At 44.1% G+C, this 23,014-nt stretch overlaps 1 protein-coding gene across 1 annotated transcript; it reads left to right on the top strand.

The window, feature by feature from the left end:
- The first annotated feature begins 3,333 nt into the window (after positions 1-3,333).
- Positions 3,334-22,447, top strand: SYPL2 (synaptophysin like 2). Its single transcript, XM_030221894.1, has 6 exons — positions 3,334-3,555; positions 3,662-3,730; positions 13,637-13,758; positions 19,419-19,617; positions 19,712-19,903; positions 20,875-22,447. The coding sequence occupies exons 1-6, from the start codon at positions 3,490-3,492 to the stop codon at positions 21,001-21,003; spliced, it is 777 nt and encodes a 258-aa protein (XP_030077754.1). The 5' UTR covers positions 3,334-3,489; the 3' UTR covers positions 21,004-22,447.
- The last annotated feature ends 567 nt before the right edge of the window (positions 22,448-23,014 follow it).

The raw sequence follows: 23,014 nt of genomic DNA, 5'->3' as shown, positions 1-23,014 counted from the left end.
TCATAAGGTTCTCCATAATGGTTCCCCTGCCTATCTTGCTTCCCTGGTGATCTGCCTCACATACTCTTCACTCGCTGAGACTTCCACATCCTACTAGTTCCAATGCATTGTATTTTACCTCACTGGCATTATGGAACTCGTTACCACAACACCTTAGGCTCGAAATGTCCTATATGTCTTTCTGTGCTTTATTAAAAACCCACCTTTTCCAACAGGCTTTTGCAGTTGAGGATTGAACTGATTTTGCAATGACACACCAGGATTATCAGAATACTTTTTGTATATTTGTTTTTAACTGAACTTTGTTTGACTTCTCTTGTCTTTGTATGCGTGGTTTTTTTGTGTGTGTGTTTAATTGTCTGAATGAGTGTCATATGTTTGCATGGACTTAGTTAGTTAGTTCTTTCCAATCCATAAATTGACGTTCTTTTTCTTTGATTTTATTGTGTGATTATTTTTGTTGTAAATCGCTTTATTTATTTATTTGCATTTGTATCCCACATTTTCACACCTATTTGCGGGCTCAGTGTGGCTTACAATACATTGTAAAAGATGGAAGTGCAGTTGGTTGCAGTACAATTATGGGTTACATTGTGAAGAATTATATAAGACAGAGTAAGTTCAGGATATTCTTAGGGGATCGAACAGAGGAATATAACAGGGGTGAGTTGAGAGGGGGGCAAAACATAATCGAGGGAACAGGGAGGTCTGATAATGTTATCAGTGGGTAAGGTTTAAGAGTGGTGAGAGCGCGAGAGAGCGGGAGCTTTAATTTGCCTGCAACATAGGTGGTATAACAATTTTAGTAAATGATAAACGATTTGAAAATGAGCACCATAGTGACCCAGTGATGTGGATGACAAGAGTCTGTTCAGGCAATGCACAGCACAGCCACTGACCCATCAGTCTGTAAGGACATCTTCTGCTGGTTCTGGAGATAGAAGGTTGAATAACCAGTAAACAGTACAGTCTCGTCCAATTATGTCAGAAATGGTGGTTTATCAAACATGTTCAATAAATAATTAAATAAATTAGTGGCTCCTTCCCGCTTAAAGCATGCTCAGCGGGCTGGACACTGATATTCAGTGGCACTTAACCGGGTAACACCACTAAATATCATCTCTGACCAGCCATGTTTTAGGTAGGACAGAGAGGGATGTTCTGGAGGCAGAGGCAGGGAGGAGCTGGCAGTTATGCAGGTGTCAGCAATATCCAGTGCCAGAACCTGCATAGCTAAGTGACCAAACAGGATCGCATAAAAAGCATACATAAGAACATAAGAGTAACCAGACTGGGTCAGACCAATGATCCATCTAGCCCAGTATCCTGTTTTCCAAACAGTGGCCAAGCCAGGTCACAAGTACTTGGCAGAAACCCAAACTGTGGCAACATTCCATGTAGAATCCCAAAGAATAGCAAGATTCTGGAATCCTAAAGAGTGACAAGATTCCATGCAGAATCTCAAATCATGGCAACATTCCATGTAGAACCCCAAAGAATAGCAAGATTCCGGAATCCTAAAGAGTGACAAAATTCCATGGAGAATCTCAGAGTAGCAACATTCCATGTGGAACCCCAAAGAATAGCAAGATTCCATGCAGAATCTCAAAGAGTAGCAACATTTCATGTAGAACCTCAAAGAATAGCAAGATTCTGGGATCCTAAAGAGTGACAAGATTCCATGTAGAACCCCAAAGAATAGCAAGATTCTGGAATCCTAAAGCGTGACAAGATTCCATTTCAGAATCTCAGAGAGTAGCAACATTCCATGTAGAACCCCAAAGAATAGCAAGATTCTGGAATCCTAAAGAGTGACAAGATTCCATACAGAATCTCAAAGAGTAGCAACATTCCATGCTACCAGTCTCAGGGCAAGCAGTTGCTTCCACATGACTGTCTCAATAGCAGACTTCTCAATAGCAGACTATGGACTTTTCCTCCAGGAATTTGTCCAAACCTTTTTTAAACCCAAATACGCTAACTGCTGTTACCACCTCCTCTGGCAAAGCAGTCCTAACTTTGGTCATTCAGCTATGTGGGTGCCGGCACCCACATAGCTGTCACTGGTATCCTGCCTGCCAAAAACATGCTCCCCTCCCTCCTCCTTCTCAAGACCCTCTACAATATGACTGGCCCAACCCCCCCCCCTGAAACCTGCCACCACTACAAATGCCCTACCCCCATCCCCAATTCAAAACCCTCCTGATTCCAGTCCCCGGGACCCCGACAGCCCAGTACCAAATTCGTCCCCAAATACTAAAACCCCTGATTCCACCCCTCCCTGATACCAAGCCCCCCCCCTCCATATATCAGTAGAAGCCCCTGGGGACTAGTTTATTCCCTGGTGGTTGAGCTGGTCTTCAGGGCAGGAGTGAACCCCACTTGCTCCTGTCCCTAGTGGCTGCAGCCATAGACGGTCGGTAGCCAACTGTTTTGGGGAGGCTAAAAGGGGTGGAGCTTACCTCCGTGACGACGTCAATGACGTCACGTCACTGCCAAGGGGACAGAGGGGCGGAGCTTACCTCCTTAGCGACGTCAATGACGTTGCGTCGCTGCCAAGAGGGCGGAGCTGACCTCCGTATTCTCCTTGGAAGCGACATCAATGACGTCGCTGCCACGGAACTAACACAATTAAACCATACACGCGAGGGGGGTGGGCGCAACACCTGGAAGTCGACCATTGGGCTCCCCAAGCCTCTTATACGGGGCGCCTATGGCTGCAGCTTTAAAATGGCTATGATTCTATATGTAATTTCACAGTACTACCATTAGAGGGCAGCCTTCTCTATATGTGGGCCCTAGCAGGCCACAACATTACATAATGCTGGAATCAGAAATTCACAAAGCTGCAGAGACCTTCTGTAGCAAATAAATAAATACATAAATAGGCACTTAACTACGAATGATGGAAACAAAGCGCTAGTGTGACTTTTCTGAAAATATCTGCAAAATACAGTATTTAAAATTACCCAAACTCTCATTAATACTGTTTCTGTGTATACTTCCCATGGTCTTGGGGGCCGCAGGTTGACCCCCTCCTTTCCACTCACTGGCTGAACCTCTGCACTGATTGCAAAGGAAGAGCCAGCTCTATGTATCTCTTTCTTTTCTTTCATCTTTTATGTATGTTTCTCACTAAACAGCACAGTGTAATCTGTTACTGGTGGATGTCAGCCCTTCTCTGTCTGTCTTTGACATTTTCTACACAAGTGACTCCGAGTTCCTTGTCAGGAATTAGAGTCATTCTGGTGTCCCATTGCAGTCCATGAATGGAACCAGCAGCACTTTTAGCTCGGGTCTCAGCTGCAGAGGGCACATGGTGCCTGTCACTGGGGGAGAGGGAGTGGAGCACTGTCACGTGAGCTGGGCACTTACACTGAGAGTTTGACAGAAGTTTGAATAAGAATTTGGTTCCAGAGAGGGAGCAGGGAGCAGGGAGAAACAGGCCAGCTTCAGAAGTTCAAACGGAGACACAAGAGAGCTCACAACATGTCCAGTGCAGACAGCACCCCAGCTGCAGCTCTGGAGAAAGCAGAAGCAGGACCTGAAAAGAAGGTACCACGTGCTGCAAATCTCTGCAGAGAATTTTGTGTCATCTGATCATGCAAATTTCCACAAGTTCTTTTCTTTCTGCTCTAATTGATTTCTCTTATAATCGCAGAATCCCCTGCTGGGGCTGCACTGGAGGCGGCTGGAAGAGCCCCTGGGCTTCATTAAAGTGCTAGAATGGGTGAGTCCTCATTGCCTTTCTGCTATTTCTGCCCTAGGGTGAGTGACATGTCCAAAAAGAAATGCCGAGCTAGCTAAATACAGAAGGCGTGAGGGGGGGGAGGTCAGTCAGAACAGAATTTATTTATTTATTTACTGGGATTCAGCAAGTTCAGTTTTACATAAAAGTTACAATTTTGTTAATAGCGCAACAATAGTAAAATGACCAAATAGAAGTATAATTGCAATCGATGAGATAAATTTGGAGACAGGGAAACTGAGCCTTAGTAACAGGATAACATGATATAGCGTCAGAAATATAGACATTTAACAACACTGGGGGGCAGATATGAGAAGCAGCTGTTCTTTTTTTTCCCCCTGTTTACATAGGATAGTATTATTTCTACCTGGGCTGAGGAAGTGGGCTTAAAGATAAGAATGATATGTTGCCATAGTTCAGTCTTTTCCTGCCCTGAAAAACCTGGATTTATGAGGAGGGGGGTGTTAGCTGCAGTCAGCAGTACTCACATTTCACTCTTGGAATTGAAAAAGCCTGCTGTGTGGTTTAACCTTTGCAGGACCTTCTGCTACTTATACTGTGCCCAGAGTCTCTAGACAGTGACTGGGAGAACATTTCTATCCACCCTACAGTTCAGACTTCAAGCTGTGCAGATGGGAACCGAAATGAATGTCCTAAGTAGAACGCACCGCCACTTCCAGAAAAACAAAAAAAAAAATGTTAACTTCCCCTCCATAACATTATTTATTTATTATTTTTTTTACACCTCACAATCCCATGGTCCTCAGCGATGTAAAAATTCACATACATAAAAAGATCAAATACATATTGTTATGTCATCATCATAAAACATAAGAAGAAACATTAACAACATAAAATTCTGGCCTTCAATCGCGGAATCCAACTTATTAGCTTCTATTTTTTCACCTCACTTCAATATCTGACCCATATTCTTTAAAAAAATATAAAATTCTTCAGTTTTCTCTTAAACTGCTTCATTTCCTTTTTTTTTAAGTCTCAATGGTAGACTATTTTATAGTGTTAGACCCATTATATATTTATTCAATCTTATAATCCGAAATGAGGGAATGTCTACATTTAATTGTTGCATCGATCTTAGAGTTCTAGGCGGTTGATACATGTGTAATTGTGCTGCTAATATTTTTTGAAACTGATCCAGTAAAAGTAAAAGTTTATACTTTACACGATACTCAATCGGTAACCAGTGTAGAGATTTCAGTACTGGTGAGATATGTTCGTAGCTACTCACATTTCCTAAGTGACATAAGCAGATGTAGGTTGCATAGAGTATGAAACATAGAGCTTGGTAGATTGATCACTTTCCTGAAAACCACAGCCATCAGACTGTACAGGTAGAGGCTGCTAAGCAGAGCCCGTCTTCATAATGAGAAGATCTAGTCCCAGTAGACCGGTGCAGGAATCTGTCTTTGGCAGGAACACACATGAGTGATGATATTCACATAAATGAAATGCCATGATTTGATAATGCATACTTTGCCAGTGCACATGCACATGGGTAAAATTTGGATAGGGCATAGGCAAGGTGTAGAGATGCACAAAAATGATAGTATTCTACAATTGACACTAGTGGTTCCCAAGCCTGGTCCTGGAGGCACCACAGACAGTCAAAATACAGCCAGAAATACAGCGGTGCGTATGATTTGCAAGGCCCAGAGGGATGACAGAGTAACACCTTTACTGCATCGTCTGCATTGGCTTCCGGTTGAAGCAAGAGTCAAGTTTAAAATTCTCATTTTGACTCACAAGGCTTTCCATACATTAAACCCTAATTACCTATCAAATCTGACAATTCCTTACACTGCCATGCGAACTCTTAGATCTCTAATAGATAATAGGTTAGTTATTCCCTCTCTCGCTAAGGCTAGATGGGAATCTACACGGAGATCGGCTTTTTTCTACCTGTCCCCTTCTCTTTGGAACGGCCTTCCAAAAGAGATCAGACTAGAGAATTCTTACATCCATTTTCGGAAACTCTTGAAAACCTTTTTCTTTATAAATTATGTAGAACAGAACTTAGAATAAGAGATAAGGTAAAATAAAAGGGTACCCTCACTGTTTATTAAATATAATCCATGTTGGTTTGTACTATGTAGTTAATTCTGATTTGCTGTGCTTTCCTGTCATGAATGGAATTCCTTGTCTGTCTATTGTATATACAAATTGTATTTTTATATATGTAAACCGTTCTGGTTTGCAGTTGCAATAAGATACAGTATATAAATTGATATAAATAAATAAATATCCACAATGAATAATGAATACATGCAAATCTGTCTCCGGAATATTCATTGTGGGTATCCTGAAAACCTGACCGACTGGGGTCAGGGCCGCCGAGAGGGGGGGGCGGGGGGGAGGAAACTCCCCGGGTCAGGCCGCCCGCCCTGCAGTCCCCGGTCTCACCTGCCTGCCTCCACGGCTCCGGGCCCCCTTCATTCAAAGCAGCAATCTCAGATCACATCTCTTCTGGCCTTCCCTCCCTGTGTCCCGCCCTCGCGGAAACCGGAAGTTACATCAGATGAGGGCGGGACACGGAGGGAAGGCCAGAAGAGACGCGATCTGCGATTGTCGTTTTGAATGAAGGGGGCCCGGAGCTGTGGAGGCAGGCAGGTGAGACCATGGACTGCAGCGGAGGGGGGAGCGAGGGGGGAGAGGCGGGGCGGCCTAGCCCCGGGCCCGGCCTACTCTCTCGGCGGCCCTGGCTGGGGTGTCTCCAAGACCAGGTTTGGGAACCTGTGACACAGACATTTCCAGCAGAGATTAGGTTGGTGGATGCAACTGTGCCTTAAATGTACGAATGTTTAGAAAAAGTAACCGTCTCCTTTTCTTGAGAGAACAGGCTTGAAATTGGGCCTGCTCACCTTCTTATCCTAGACATCCTGTTACAGAATGACCCTCCATAGGCCCTTCACAAGCTTGCTGGATTTGAGAAAGTTACACAGGGGGTATAATGTGAAAGGTCTGAATTTGCTCTTTTGTCCTGAGACAGAAGAGAGTTCAGGTGTCATGAAGAGAATGAGAAAGAGATGAAACAAGGAAGAACAAAAGAGATCCCAGGTCACTGATGTTTTGTAGGTCAACCCAGGGGCATTTTTACTAAGCTGTGCTAAGGAATGGGCTTCCTGTGCCCTTATGCAAGTCTGTCCTATGTGTTAAGCCATTTCTAGTGCAGACGTAGAGGAGTGTGGTAGCCGTGTTAGTCCACTCTTAAGGTTATCAATAGAAATCAAACAAAATAAAACATGGAAAAGAAAATGAGATGATACCTTTTTTATTGGACATAACTTAATACATTTCTTGATTAGCTTTCGAAGGTTGCCCTTCTTCGTCAGATCGGAAATAAGCAAATGTGCTAGCTGGCAGTGTATATAAGTGAAAACATTCAAGCATTACTATGACAGTCTGACAGGGTGGGAGGATGGGGGTGGGTCGGAGGTATGCATGGGGACATCAAAGCATATATCATTGATATTCTAACAGGATGGGTGTGGATAGGTGAGGGGTGGGGTGATCAACAGAGAAATACAACTTTATGGTTTATAATGGGCTAGGAACCCCAGACGTAAAATCACACTTTTTTCATTATACTTTATTTTTTGGCCATGCAGTAATGTCAACATTAGCACACGGCCATTTCAAGAAATTAATGTGGAAGCACTCATTACCTCCTACTATGAAGGCAGTAAAGGCTTCTGCGTTAAGTCTGCATCATTCATTTAATGCACACTAACGTCAGCACACTCCATCCATGTCCATTGTCCACACCTGACACACTCCCTCCTGAAAACTGTTTACAAATATTTAGCATGCACATGTGCCAAGCCTAATGCAGAATGCTTTAGCCTGCCCTGCTTTTGTGCATTATCATCTGATGCAGCTTAGTAAAAGGGCCTCTAGTTATCAAATCTCTTACTATCTTACTTATCTGATGAAGGCAATGAAACAGATTTGAAAACAAACATAGAAGAAGGGGCCATAAATTAGCTCACAGCACAGTCAGTATAATACTTGTTAACCATATGTACAAAATCTGATTCAATGTATCCTGACAGAGCTGTAATTGCAGGTACTGATCACGTTGAATCAAGATCCTGAACATCGTGTCTTACGATCTATGTAATGCCCCCTGGATATAGGTTCATAAGAACATAAGAATAGCCCTACTGGGTCAGACCAATGGTCCATCAGGCCCAGTATCCTGCTTCCAACAGTGGCCAATCCAGGTCACAAGTATATGGCAGAAACCCAATTCTTTATATGATATTAATGAAGCAGTGGCAGTAGTCTGAATTAGGGGCCCTTGGAGTGCGGGGAAGGGGGGGTCCATCTGAAAAGACCTGGATGCAGCTGCAAGACGTGTCATCTTGAGCCTCCCCTCCCCCGCTCTATAGGTGCGGCTTGGGCACAATTTATACCACTGTAACAAATGTTATGTACATTGAATTGTGGATTAGTTTGTGGCCCTTGTGTTTTTCTGGTGGTACCACCTTTTTTTTTAATGATCTTGACTTTTTTTTGTGGCAATAGGTTTATCTGTTTATTTTTAAAATGCATAAACCACATCACCAGCATGCCCAAAAGAGCATGCAACAAAAGAAAATCCATATAATAATGACGCAGAGTCATTTTAGTAACATGTCACTGGTGGTTCTCCTGTGGCTTTGCTGGAAGAACAGCCGGGGGCTCCATCTCTAACCTGTCTGTCCTGGTATGCTGGTATTTTTTTTTTTTTTTCAGTTCTGGAGGTTTGAGCAGCTGTGCAACTGGAAGACACAAAGACATTTTCTGGGTTTTCTCCTACAGTACAGAGAGCAGAAGTTTTTCATCAGCTATAGGGTCATCTGTTTTCTCTATCCCCAGAAGAGAATTTACAATCCTGTTAGTCTGCTCCATACTATGAACCAGTTATGCAGCTTGATGTGTGCTAATCGTTGTCTCCAGCACTGGGCATTTCAGAGAAGACGGCAACTGCTAATTTCTCTCTGGCCAGAGTTTCACAAGATTCTTTCGGTGTTCAATTTACCTACGTTTTAAATTCTTGACAAGGTCACAGATTTTACAGGGCTACATCCCATATACAGCAGATCCTCACAAAATTCCGCCATGATTTCCTTGTTTGCCCACATGGTGGCAGAGAAAGAGCAATGCAACCCTGAAGGACTGAGAGTGGCAATTAACGCAGAAAGCATAGTAAAGAAAATGCAATGATTCCTCATGGGGAAAGGCTAAAGAGGTTAGGGCTCTTCAGCTTTTACAAGAGACCGATGAGGGATACATAATGGAGGTCTGTAAAAGCCTGAGTGGAGTGAAATAGGAAATCGCAAATTGACTGTTTACTCGTTCAAAAAGTACAAAGACTAGAGAACATGCCATGAAGTTACTAAGTAGTACATTTAAAATACACTTAAAAAAAACATTTTTAAATCACACATAATTAAACTCTGGAGTTTAGGCCGGAGAATGTGGTAAAAGCAGTTAAGTCCACCTGAGTTTTAAAAAATGAGGAAAAGTGTATAAACCATTCTTAGGGTAGACCAGGAGAAAGCCATTATTTATCCCTGGGGTCAGTACTCTGGAATCTTGCTACTTTTTGGGATCCTGCCAGGTACAACCTGGATTGGCCACTACTGGAAACAGGAGACTGGGCTTGAAGGACCTTTGCTCTGTCCTGGGGGAATTTCTCCAAATAGCTTATTTTTGCACATACCATGACGGTAATGAACCTCACTCCTAAGCCAGACTATGTGGAATATGATCTCAGTGTCTCAGATTCACTGCTAACGCTTACCATAGTATTTGCATTGTGCGAAAGAGATTTTCCTTCTGGAGTTCATAAGATTTAACATGGATATGCAATTTATCCAGGTGTTCTTGGAAGTTCCTTTTGATTAAGCCTGTTGCACCCAAAACAATTAGAAATATTTCTGTAACTTTCTGCCACATTTCTTGGTCTTGACTGCATTTATTGGTACTTAAGGATCTTTTCTCTCTTCATGCAATTCACCGAGTAATCACTTGGGATCAACAGCTCTATAATCAATGCTGTTCTAATGTTTTTCTCTTTTAACGCTCTGTCTGGTTTTCTTGCATCCAGCTTTTTCTCAGTTGGGATGGGGACGTCCCAGGTGATCATAACCTCTTTGTTTTCCACAATTCTCTTCAGGTCATGATCCCAATACTTTTCCAGTACACTGACCTTGTAATGCTTAGAGTGTCCAATGAATGAGATGCTCCCACCTTGTCCTGCCTTTCTGTATAAACATTTTCTGTCCATCAGCACTTCACAGCCAGCCACAAGATGAGTAGCTGCTTCTTACAGAATCTACACGTCTGTTGCACCAGATTTTCTCTGCTTTCTGTAAACCATCTTGTCTGTAATCCGCTATTCTGGGCTGCAACTTTCACTCGCTCATTCTTAGGTTTCAAGTCATCTCTCCTTGACCTTTCACAAGTCCAATGTTGATCCACAAATGGTTCTTGGAGTAAAACTTTGTATTTCCCGTTGTACTTAACCATTTGCTACTTCTTGTTGTTTTCCCCCCCGCTGATCCATTTCCTTGAACATTCTGTTTCTTCCTTCCCTTTTAGTACTGATGGATTTTCTCCCGTTCCTTCTACTCGTCAGAACATAGGAGCCAGCTGTTTGGGTGCTCTAAGTGCTTGAGCAACCCCAATATTGACCAAACTCCTTGACTTTGGCCAAGGAGAGGTAATTTCCATTGGCTTTAGCACACCCAATAATTTTGAAAAGTTGGCTCCAGTCCTATGCATCAGAATGCTTGACAAATGTAATGATAGAACTGGATTCTGGATACTGGGTTTCAGGGACCTTTGATCTGTAAGCAGACCATCAACAACACTTTCAAAGTTAATGTGCTTAAGAGGAAAAGTACCTAAAAAAACCAAACATACCAGCATTTTCAGTAGCTTATGTCTGTATCGCTAGTTTCCAGTTTCCTCTATTATTGGTCCAAAAACCTCTATTTTCAAATTTGTGTGCAATGCAAATATATGTGAATTCAAATAATTCTTCCAAGTTTATTATAGTTTTCAATCTAAAAATAAAGGAAAAGACAGAACATCAAAGTAGAGGGGGGCAGGACATGATTCACAAGGGAACAGTGGCGTAGCCACAGGTGGGGCTGGGTGGGCCGGGGCCCACCCACTTAGGGCTCAGGCCCACCCAACAGTAGCACATGTTTAGTGGTAGCTGTGGGATCCCAAGCTCAGCCAGCTGAAGACTTCCTCCAGATGGTAACGAAAACGCTACTCTCCATGATACCGGCACCTGTGCATGTTCAGTTTTCAGCGCATGCCTGCTGCAGACTGCCAAGGTGGAAAGAAGCGTTTTCCCACCAGCTGAGATATTTTTTGGGTAGTGGTTGGGGGGAGGGGGAGAACAATTGGTGCCCACCCACTTCTTACCTAGGCCCACCCAAAATCTGTTGTCTGGCTACGCCCCTGCAAGGGAATAGGGTAGAACTACCCTATTATCCCCTATCATTCCCAAAAGCAGCCTTAGCTTATGCTACCCCGATGGAACCCATTTCACTGACCAACGCAGTTTCACCAGGGGTCTCAATTCAAAACATGGCCATTTGAACGTAGCCAGAGCACAGCTCGATTCAATCCTTTCAATTAATTACAATGGAGTTCAGTGATGCTCGTATTGAATTGAGACCCCTGATGAAGCCAAACTAAGATATAGCGGAATTAGAAAAGTTTAAAAGAAGAGCAACCAAAAAGATTAAGGGGATAGAACTCCCCTCATATGAGGAAAAGCTAAAGAGGTTAGGGCTCTTCAGCTTGGAAAAGAAATGGCTGAGGAGGGATATGATTGAGGTTTACAAAGTCCTGAGTGGTGTAGAATGGGTTAAAGTTAATTGATTTTTCACTGTTTCAAAAAGTACAAAGACCAGGGGACACTCAATGAAAGTACATAGAAATACTTTTGAAACAAATAGGAGGAAATATTTTTTCACTCAAAGAATAGTCAAGCTCTGGAACTCGTTGCTGGAAGATGTGGTAACAGTGGTTAACATATCTGCTTTTAAAAGAGGTTTGGACAAGTTCCTGGAGGAAAAGTCATCTGTTGTTGAGATGGACATGGGGAAGCTACTGCTTGCCCTGGGATTAATAGCATGGAATGTTGCTACTCTTTGGGTTTCCGGCAGGTACTTGTGACCTGGATTGGCCACTATTGGAAAAAGGACACTGGGCTAGATGGACCATTGATCTGATCCGGTATGGCTATTCTTATGTTCTTGGTTTTTTTAATCTTTTGATAGACTATAAAAGTCTGTTTTTGGGAATGATAGAATAATAAGAAGTATATGGAAGAATGATGTAAATTAATGTATGTTTGAATGAATGTATATTTACTTTGCACAAAAATGTGAAAATAGAGGGTTTTGGACCCATGATAGAAACTGGAACCTAATGATACAGACATAAGCTGTTAAAAATGATGGTCCATTTCCTTTCTGAGGTCCTTTTCCTCTTAAGAAATACATTTTTAAAGTGTTATTGATGGCCTGCTTACTATTAATTTAGAGATTAGACCTTTTGGATTGTTTCAGTTTGGTCTTTTGACATCTAATTTTCAAGTGAAGGACCTTTGGCCTGTCCCAGTATGGCAGGTCTCTTGCTTTTATGTTCATCATGCTCATTTCCCGCTGTGTGAATTATACACGCCCTGGTATTCCAGGAAGGACTATCTCTACCAGATCCTTTAATCCTGATAAGGATTAGAGATTGATGATAAACCTACCAGATTCAGTTCAGCAATGGGAACTTTTGGCCAGTGTTTCTCAAACCACTCCAGAGGTTTTATAGACATCTGTCATAAGTAAAAATCCAGCATAGGACCTTCCAGCACTCGCACACTGATGTCCTGCGCCTTGCACTGGTTTCTATGGTGTGGGGTGGGGGGTGGGGCAGAGTCTGCAAGTACTGACTCCGCTCTGGAGTATTGCTTAATGGAGAAACGCTGCTGACTGCTGCGGGTGAACTAATGTCAGCAGTAGAAAAGGAGGAGGGTCTCCCCTCTGGCAATTTCAGGGGTGGCACATTTGCCCCTTTGACTAAAGCGCCCACAACCAAAATCTAGCCTTGAGTGAGGGGCATTTGTAGAGATGTGTGTAGGACCTCAATACTGCAATAGTTGGGGATGATGCAGGGCACTTCTGTCTCAGTATTATGAGGTGGATTGGCAGAGCAGTGTGAGGGGGTCTTAGTACTGGAATAACTGGGGTGCTCCAGGGTAGGAGTGAAGTGCTTTGGTAGAGCTTTCTGTGTGCAGGGTCTCCACTAAAGTAACATAGCATAGGGTGTTGCAGGCTAGAATGAGGTGTACTGGCAGAGCTGTATGTGGAGTCTCAGTGCTAGAAGAGCAAAGGGTGCTGTAGGGCAGGAATAAGGTGCACTACTAGTGCTGTATGTAGGGTCTCAGTTCTAGAAGAGCAAGAGTTGCTGCAGGACAGGAATGAGGTGCACTGACAGTGCTGTATGTGGGTCTCAGTTCTAGAAAAGCAAGAGGTGCAGCAGGACAGGAATGAGGTGCACTGACAGTGTTGTATAAAGGGTCTCAGTGCTAGAAGAGCAAGGGGTGCTGCTTGACAGGAATGAGGTGCACTGACAGTACTGTATGAGGCCGGGGTCTCAGTGCTAGAAGAGTAAGGGATGCTGCAGGACAGGAATGAGGTGCACTGACAGTGCTGTATGAGGGGTCTCAGTTCTAGAAGGTCAGAGGTTCCTGTGACACAGCTGACAAAAGGCAGAGGAGAAGGGGGCATGTAGTCCACTCACCTGTCAGCCCTGTTTACAATTGAACAAGTCCAGTAACCCGCTTTTGTTTTTCTTCTCTTCCAGCTGTTTGCCATTTTTGCCTTTGGCAGCTGCGGATCATACAGTGGAGAGACGGCAGCAACTGTAAGATGTAACATAGACAAGAATATGACTGCAATTTCTGTGCAGTTTGGATATCCCTTCCGGTAAATCTCTTGAGCTTTTTAAATGAAATGGCCTGGATGTTGGGGGGAGACTTCATACCAAGTGTACAGCTGTGTGGCAGGTTAAAAATCCAGGTTCCTGACCCCTGAGGCAATGTGGGGTGGGGGGAGGTGAACTTTACATAAGTACATAAGTATTGCCTCACTAGTTTCAAGGCTCTTCCTCTGTGGGAGCTGCCTGCCTCCCTGGTTCTGCACCAGCCCTTTCATTACCACACATGTCAATGAATGAAATCACTGGAGAGGAGCCGGCACCCAATATTCAGCAGCACTTAACTGATTAATATCAACACCAACCTCCTAAGTTAGGGGCGGACCAGGTGTGGAATAAGGGTGAACCAGGGGCGGATTTATGGTACATAAGTACATAAGTATTGCCATACTGGGACAGACCAAAGGTCCATCAAGCCCAGCATCCTGTTTCCAACAGTGGCCAATCCAGGTCACAAATACCTGGCAGGATCCCAAAAAAGTACAAAACATTTTATACTGCTTATCCCAGAAATAGTGGATTTTCCCCAAGTCCATTTTAATAATAGTCTATGGATTTTTCCTTTAGGAAGCCGTCCAAACCTTTTTTAAACTCAGCTAAGCTAACCACCCCTACCACATTCTCTGGCAACGAGTTCCAGAGTTTAATTACACGTTGAGTGAAGCAACATTTACTCTGATTTGTTTTAAATTTACTACATTATAGCTTCATCACATGTCCCCTAGTCCTAGTATTTTTAGAAAGAGTAAACAATCGATTCATGTCTACCCGTTCCATTCCACTCATTATTTTGTAGACCTCTGTCATATCTCCCCAAGCTGAAGAGCCCTAGCCGCTTTAGCCTTTCCTCATAGGGAAGTCGTCCCATCCCCTTTATCATTTTTGTCGCCCTTCTCTGCACCTTTTCTAATTCCACTATATCTTTTTTGAGATGCGTCGACCAGAATTGAACACAATATTCGAGGTGCGGTCGCACCATGGAGCGATACAAAGGCATTATAACATCCTCATTTTTGTTTTCCATTCCTTTCCTAATAATACCTAACATTCTATTTGCTTTAGATAGTGAGGTTGCAAAAGAGATTGTAGTAGATCGGGTATCTTTAAATAACAATAAAAATCAGACAAAAGATTGCCAATTAATACTGTCAAGTACTAAGCATGATGTACTTAGGAACAACAAACATAGTTTGAAATGTCTATATGCGAATGCCAGGAGCCTAAGAAATAAGATGGGGGAGTTAGAATATATTGCACTAAGTGAAAAATTAGATATAATAGGCATCTCTGAGACCTGGTGGAAGGAGGATAACCAGTGGGACACTGTCATACCGGGGTACAAATTATATCGTAGTGATAGGGTGAATCGGATTGGTGGAGGGGTAGCATTGTATATTAACGAGAGCCTTGAATCAAATAGATTGAAAATTCTGCAGGAAGCAAAACACTCCTTGGAATCACTGTGGATTGAAATTCCATGTGCAAAGGGGAAAAGGATAGTGATAGGAGTGTACTACCGTCCGCCTGGCCAGGACGAACAGACGGATGCGGAAATGTTAAAGGAAATCAGGGACGCAAACAAACTGGGCAACACAATAATAATGGGGGATTTCAATTACCCGCATATAGACTGGGGTAATGTAACATCTGTACACGCAAGGGACATAAGATTTCTTGATGAAATCAAGGACAGCTTCATGGAACAGCTAGTTCAGGAGCCGACAAGAGAAGGAAAAATACTAGACTTAGTCCTTAGTGGTGCTCATGATCTAGTGCAGGGGGGTAACGATACGAGGGCCGCTTGATAACAGTGATCATAATATGATCGGTTTTGATATTGGCATTGAAGGAAGTGAAACTAGGAAATCAAGTACGCTAGCGTTTAACTATAGAAAAGGTGATTACGACAAAATGAGAAAAATGGTGAAAAAAAGACTGAAAGGAGCAGCTCGCAGAGTAAAAAACTTGCATCAGGCGTGGATGCTGTTTAAAAACACCATCCTGGAGGTTCAGGACAAATATATTCCACGTATTAGAAAAAAGGGAAAAAAGACTAAACGTCAGCCGGCGTGGCTAAACAGTAAGATAAAGGAAATCATTAGAGCCAAAAAACAATCCTTCAGAAAGTGGAGAAGAGAACCAACTGAAAGTAACAGGATAGATCATAAGGAATGCCAAGCCAAATGCAAAGCGGAGATAAGGAGGGCAAAAAAGGACTTTGAGAAGAAATTAGCGTTGGAAGCAAAAATACATAGTAAAAACTTTTTTAGATACATTAAAAGCAGGAAACCGGCCAAAGAGTCGGTTGGGCCGCTGGACGAAAATGGTGTTAAAGGGGCGATCAAGGAGGACAAAGCCGTAGCGGAGAAATTAAATGAATTCTTTGCTTCGGTCTTCACCGAGGAGGATTTGGGGGGGACACCGGTGCCGGAAAGAATATTTGAAGCGGGGGAGTCGGAGAAACTAAACAAATTCTCTGTAACCTTGGAGGATGTAATGGGTCAGTTCAGCAAGCTGAAGAGTAGTAAATCACCGGGACCTGATGGTATTCATCCCAGAGTATTAATAGAACTAAAAATGAACTTGCGGAGCTACTGTTAGAAATATGCAATCTGTCCCTAAAATCGAGTGTAATACCGGAAGACTGGAGGGTAGCCAATGTTACTCCGATTTTTAAGAAAGGTTCCAGAGGAGATCCGGGAAATTATAGACCGGTGAGTCTGACGTCGGTGCCGGGCAAGATGGTGGAGGCTATTATTAAGAATAAAATTGCAGAGCATATACAAAAACATGGACTGATGAGACAAAGTCAGCACGGATTTAGTGAAGGGAAGTCTTGCCTCACCAATCTAATGCATTTTTTTGAGGGGGTAAGCAAACATGTGGACAATGGGGAGCCGGTTGATATTGTATATCTGGATTTTCAGAAGGCGTTTGACAAAGTGCCGCACGAAAGACTCCTGAAGAAATTGCAGAGTCATGGAATCGGAGGTAGGGTATTATTATGGATTAAGAACTGGTTGAAAGATAGGAAGCAGAGAGTAGGATTGCGTGGCCAGTATTCTCAGTGGAGGAGGGTAGTTAGTGGGGTCCCGCAGGGGTCTGTGCTGGGTCCGTTGCTTTTTAATGTATTTATAAATGACCTAGAGATGGGAATAACTAGTGAGGTAATTAAATTCACCGATGACACAAAATTATTCAGGGTCGTCAAGTCGCAGGAGGAATGTGAACGATTACAGGAGGACCTTGCGAGACTGGGAGAATGGGCGTGCAAGTGGCAGATGAAGTTCAATGTTGACAAGTGCAAAGTGATGCATGTGGGTAAGAGGAACCCGAATTATAGCTACGTCTTGCAAGGTTCCGCGTTAGGAGTTACGGATCAAGAAAGGGATCTGGGTGTCGTCGTCGATGATACGCTGAAACCTTCTGCTCAGTGTGCTGCTGCAGCTAGGAAAGCGAATAGAATGTTGGGTGTTATTAAGAAGGGTATGGAGTCCAGGTGTGCGGATGTTATAATGCCGTTGTATCGCTCCATGGTGCGACCGCACCTGGAGTATTGTGTTCAGTACTGGTCTCCGTATCTCAAAAAAGATATAGTAGAATTGGAAAAGGTACAGCGAAGGGCGACGAAAATGATAGTGGGGATGGGACGACTTTCCTATGAAGAGAGGCTGAGAAGGCTAGGGCTTTTCAGCTTGGAGAAGAGACGGCTGAGGGGAGATATGATAGAAGTGTATAAAATAATGAGTGGAATGGATCGGGTGGATGTGAAGCGACTGTTCACGCTATCCAAAAATACTAGGACTAGAGGGCATGAGTTGAAGCTACAGTGTGGTAAATTTAAAACGAATCGGAGAAAATTTTTCTTCACCCAACGTGTAATTAGACTCTGGAATTCATTGCCGGAGAACGTGGTACGGGCGGTTAGCTTGACGGAGTTTAAAAAGGGGTTAGATAGATTCCTAAAGGACAAGTCCATAGACCGCTATTAAATGGACTGGAAAAATTCCTCATTTTTAGGTATAACTTGTCTGGAATGTTTTTACGTTTGGGGAGCGTGCCAGGTGCCCTTGACCTGGATTGGCCACTGTCGGTGACAGGATGCTGGGCTAGATGGACCTTTGGTCTTTCCCAGTATGGCACTACTTATGTACTTATGTACTTATGTACTTATGTACTTTCTTAGCCACCACAGCAGCACACTGGAGTGGAGTTAGGGCAGACCGGGGGTGGATTTAGGGTGGTCCAGGAGTGGAGTAAGGGTGGACCAGGGGCAGATTTATGGCAGTCAGGGGTGGAGTTAGGGTGCTGGCTGGAGGTGGAGTTAAGCGTGAACCAGGGGTGAACAGGGGTGGAGTTTGGGCAGACCAGGGATGGAGTTTGGTTAGACCAAGGGTGGAGTTAGGGTGCTGGGGTGGAGTTAGGGGCAGACTGGAGGTGGAGTTAAGGGTGAACCAGGGGTGGAGTTAGAATGGTCTGGTGCGGGAGTTGGGCAGACCAGGAGTGGAGTTAGAGCGGACCATGGCGGAGTTAGGGTGGAGCAACAACTTAGCCGGTTAGCAGTGATGTTTAGTCTGCTAAACAGCTGTCTTAACTTCATGTGGTCTGAATATCGTCCACTGCCCAGTTAATTTCTGAGTCAGTGGACATAGCCAGATATTCAGCGCTGGAAGCCGCTCATACTCCGGCATTGAATATCCAGGGTTAATGACTTACCAGCCGCTTACCGCCATGAGCTAAATATCGACTCCGTTATTTAGTGGAGCGTAATCTTCAGGGAAAAAGACAAAACACATGGGGTAAATTACAATCTATCAAAACACTACAGGGGTCACTGATCTCTCTTTATCTTCTCCTTCCTTCTGGCTCCTGTGCGGAACCAGTAATTCCTTCGCCAGCACTGATCCAATGTGTTCGCTGAATCCCTTCCCACAGACGCACGTCCTTTCCTGCTCCAGTCCTGGCCACCCTCCCAGCAGAAGGAAACCAACCCCCACATTATATAACAAGTTGGCTACATTTAAGTGTCATGTGCATGGTTAAATTGACAGAATATTGTAAATTTACACTGATACATACAAAATGCAAGCGGAGAGTTCACAGGGTGCGTGAACGAGTATAGGCAGGTGTAACAGTTACAGGGGCAGTTTACAGAATACTAGAAGTTACTACGTGTGTAGCTGACACATTTAGGCATACCTGGCGTACATGTGCTGATGTTGGGTCACACGTATTCTATAAGGACACTTAATACGTGTAACTCTTTTAATAAAGATAAGTAAAACAGAAAATAGGCCCACTACCCACATTATCAGGGCTTACCTCTTTAAGAAGAGGGCAAACTTTTAACAATATTTACTAGAAATGAAAACAACAGCCCTACACTCTAGTGCTTTTCTGGTCCCTTCCCTCCGCATCTCAAAATTACTACTACTATTACTACTACTTAACATTTCTAAAGCGCTACTAGGGTTACGCAGCGCTGTACAATTTAACATAAAAGGACAGTCCCTGCTCAAAGAGCTTACAATCTAAAGGACAAATGTGCAGTCTAGATTTCCTGAAAGGTATAAAGGCTCTCTGTTCACCTGGCAAGGCCTGGTCTCTGCCAGCCCCCACATTTCACACTTTCTTCTTTGTCTTGGAACAGATTGTACCAGCAGCGCTATGAAATGCCACTCTGTGAGGAAGCAGGCAAGCGAATTCTGCACCTCAGTGGGGATTTCTCTTCATCTGCAGAATTCTTTGTGACTATGGGGGTCTTTGCGTTCCTGTACACTATGGCCGCTCTGGGGCTGTACCTGTGTTTTCATGACCTTTACACCAAGAACAGGAATTTGCCGATCGTGGTAAGAACGCACCCTGCTCGCCTTTGCCTCTCCTTCATGAGAATTCGGGCCTTGACTAATGGAGCCTAATAGCTGTGGTTTTGCTCTTCTTCAGGACTTCTGTGTGACAGGGGCCTTCACGTTTTTGTGGCTGGTGGCTGCATCGGCCTGGGGCAAAGGACTCATGGATGTGAAGATAGCAACTCATCCCTCCAGTCTCATTGCTGCCATGCCAGTGTGTCACCTACACAAAGCCGTGTGCAACGCAGGTGCCATCCCATCTCTGGGACTCGCCAACATATCTGTGGTAAGGACTGAGCAAAATCAAAGACTCATTAGCACCCCAAAGCAGCAAGTGACACCCTGGGCAGTACAGGCAGCATCATGACCGTGAGCCACACAAACTCAAATAACCGTTCACACATGCTTTAAGCAGCTTTTTTATAGGATGTTTGCGTGACGATCATGACTGCAGAGTTTAATTACCAAAATATTGGCAAACTTGCAGGTAGGGGTCTGAATGTTAATGGAGGGGGAGCAGGGGCGTAGCCAGACAGCAGATTTTGGGTGGGCCTGGGCAAGAAGTGGGTGGGCACCAAGTGTTCTCCTCCTCCCACCAAAAAAATATCTCAGCTGGTGGGAAAATGCTTCTCTCCACTTTGACAGTCTGCAGCAGGCATGTGCTGAAAACTGAGCATGCGCAGGTGCCAGAAGCATGGAGAGCAGTGTTTTTGTTACCATCAGCTGGCAGAGCTTGGGATCCCCACTAGCTACTGCTAAACATGTGCTACTGTTGGGTGGGCCCTGGCCCACCTGTAGCTACGCCACTGAGGGGGAGGGGGAGTGGAAGGTGTAGAGCTCAAGGGTTGCCTAGGGCATCCTTCACCCTTTCCCCAGCTCTGATTTCATGTCTTTCCTTTGGCTATGCTGAATCTGTCAGGGGGGCAGCTCTAGAAAGACCAGTACCCTGAACAACAACTGAATTTGTCACTCCCCATCCCCCTCCCCCCAAAGGTGAGTCCCCCTAGTGGCAGTGGCTTGAACACAACGTCCCCCCCCCTCTCTGTCTTTCTACCTGACATCCTATTCTCTAGCCCCCTGCGCACTCCACTCCCCTTCAACATTATCCCCTCTAATCCCTTTTCTCTTTCCTCTGCCCACATGAAGTAGAAACATATGGTCAGGAGGGAAAGTATCAGCTTGGCTTTGGAACCTGCAGCTATGCCAAGCCCAATGCTCTCTCACGGTAAAGTGTCACTTCTTGTCTTTATTTTTCAGCTCTTTGGTTTCTTGAACTTTCTTCTGTGGGCCGGAAACTGCTGGTTTGTGTTTAAAGAGACTGCATGGTATAAACAGACCCCCAGCAAGGAAACCTCTGTGGAACAGGGAGAGAATGAGAGGCAGTAAGAGCCAGTGAGTTCTCCAATTGGACTGCACCTTCTCTTCACCTTGTACCTCACTTCACCTGCCAGTAACACACATGTACTTTTCCTAATTATTTGGTTTTAGTGAATGTGCTGCTCGGAGCCGGGCAGGCAGCCATGCCGCTCCTGCTGAACAAGACCTTGGTTTTTTTTTTAACGTGTTTTGTTTTCTGGAGCGGTGGCCTAGTCCTGTTAACATGTGACACTGAGCTGGCCGGCTGTGCCATCACATTGTCTCACTAAGAAAAAGCTACACTGCCTGTCTGTACACAGCTTGTGAATAGACACCAGTTAGGGGGTATTTTTAGCATGCCTGCTTTCCCGCTCAGGAAAAATGAGTGCAGAGGGAGTAAAAGAAGGACAATAACCTACATTTATGGTTTCAGGGGGTAGGGAAGGATGGGGAAAAAGGTTAGGGGTAGTTGAGTAGTCAGCCTGGCTTGGGAAAAGAAGGTGACCTAGTTGAGGAATCGGGACTTTGCCACAGGTGCTCCAGCTGTGATTCCCAAGTGACAGAAATGGAAGAAATTTATTTGTCAGACTTGGCTGTCAGTTTCTTCAGGAGCCAATGCAAATCTCTGCATTCAGTTTTATCACCCACATAGAAGAGCTTGAGCCACAAAGGGCTAAAATGATCAATGAGAAAAGATTGCAACTGGGCCTAAAGGCTTTTCTTCAATTTCTTGTGATTACCTGTGGCAGTGCTGCTGCAGGAGAGGAACCCTCGTGCCAAGAATCAGAGCAGCTCCCTGTCATTTTTGTTTCTCGTTTCCTGCTTACATATTTTGATTCCGCTAAAGGTAGAAATTAGTGTCTTGCCCTGAACCTCTCTGGTCATTTGCAGCATTTCTCACCACACCGGGACTGTTCAATCATCCATTTAATAATTATTGAAGCTGTTGTTCTGAACCTCTGGGAAAAGCATTATTCGCACGTCACAGAGGGAATGGAACCTGATTGGCTCATTGCGTGAGTTGTCACTTATGACATCAGAGGTAATTTCTCACTCTCGTGCTTCTGAGGCATTCAGTGCAAGTGTCCAGGAGCAGCATTTCAAGTTCAGGGATGGAGACAACAATTTTGGAGGAGAGTAGGTGAAAATTTCTCTTAAGTAGAAAGCAAGACCTAGAGTGCTGCCTCCTCCTTCTAACCCCAACCCTCCTCTCCCCCCCCCCCCAAAAAAAACGTTCCACTGTAATCTAAACAAGTTTGGAAAAGTCTACTCCATTTTGGAAAAGAAAGTAATTCCCGATGTGTGTGCTGTACCTCGCTGCCTAGCATGTGAACGGACAGTGAAGATAGATAGGTAACCATAATCCATTCTTTGAGTCTCATCTGCCTCTGTCTCACTATCTGTGGCTGAGGGGCGATATGATAGAGGTCTACAAAATAATGAGTAAGGTAGAGCGGACAGATGTGAAGTGTTTGTTTACACTTTCTAACAATAATAGAACCAGGGGACACAAGATGAAATTAGAATGTGGTAGGTTTAAAACAAATTGGAGAAAGGTTTTCTTTACTCAGCGTGTGGTTACGGCAGCTGGCCTTACTGAGTTTAAAGGAGGTCTGGACAGATTCCTGAAGGAAAAGTCCATTGATCGTTATTAAATTTTGGGGTTTTGCCAGGTTCTTGGGGCCTGGATTGGCCGCTGTCGGAGACAGAGTGCTGGGCTTGATGGACCTTTGGTCTTTTCCCATCGTGGCAGTGCTTATGTACTTACGCCATGTAGATGGATGGACAGACACTTCTTATATGTGAATGGAGGAATGAGGGAACACAGGTTACAATCTTCCTTCTGCCTCTTTTGATTTGTGAACAGACATGTACTTCTCAATCTGCTTCACTGTTTAGTACTTGTATAAGGAGAATCAGGCAGCTACACACAGATACATATGCAAGGACAGACACATGAACTGACACAGACTCTCACCATGTGGTCTTTGATTTTCACAAAGAACACATAAAAATTATGACTGGAGAGTGGAAAGAATAC

This window comes from Microcaecilia unicolor, chromosome 12, assembly GCF_901765095.1.
Source record: "Microcaecilia unicolor chromosome 12, aMicUni1.1, whole genome shotgun sequence".
NCBI lineage: Eukaryota > Metazoa > Chordata > Amphibia > Gymnophiona > Siphonopidae > Microcaecilia > Microcaecilia unicolor.
The sequence above is the reverse complement of the archived record's forward strand: the minus strand, read 5'-3'. Positions and strand labels throughout refer to the sequence as shown.

Excerpts from the sequence above, each read along its gene's own strand:
- SYPL2 (XM_030221894.1), top strand. The coding sequence starts at position 3,490 with ATGTCCAGTGCAGACAGCACCCCAGCTGCAGCTCTGGAGAAAGCAGAA. Across the intron at positions 3,731-13,636 it reads TCATTAAAGTGCTAGAATGG|CTGTTTGCCATTTTTGCCTT; the intron begins GTGAGTCCTCAT and ends CTTCTCTTCCAG. Across the intron at positions 19,618-19,711 it reads ACAGGAATTTGCCGATCGTG|GACTTCTGTGTGACAGGGGC; the intron begins GTAAGAACGCAC and ends GCTCTTCTTCAG.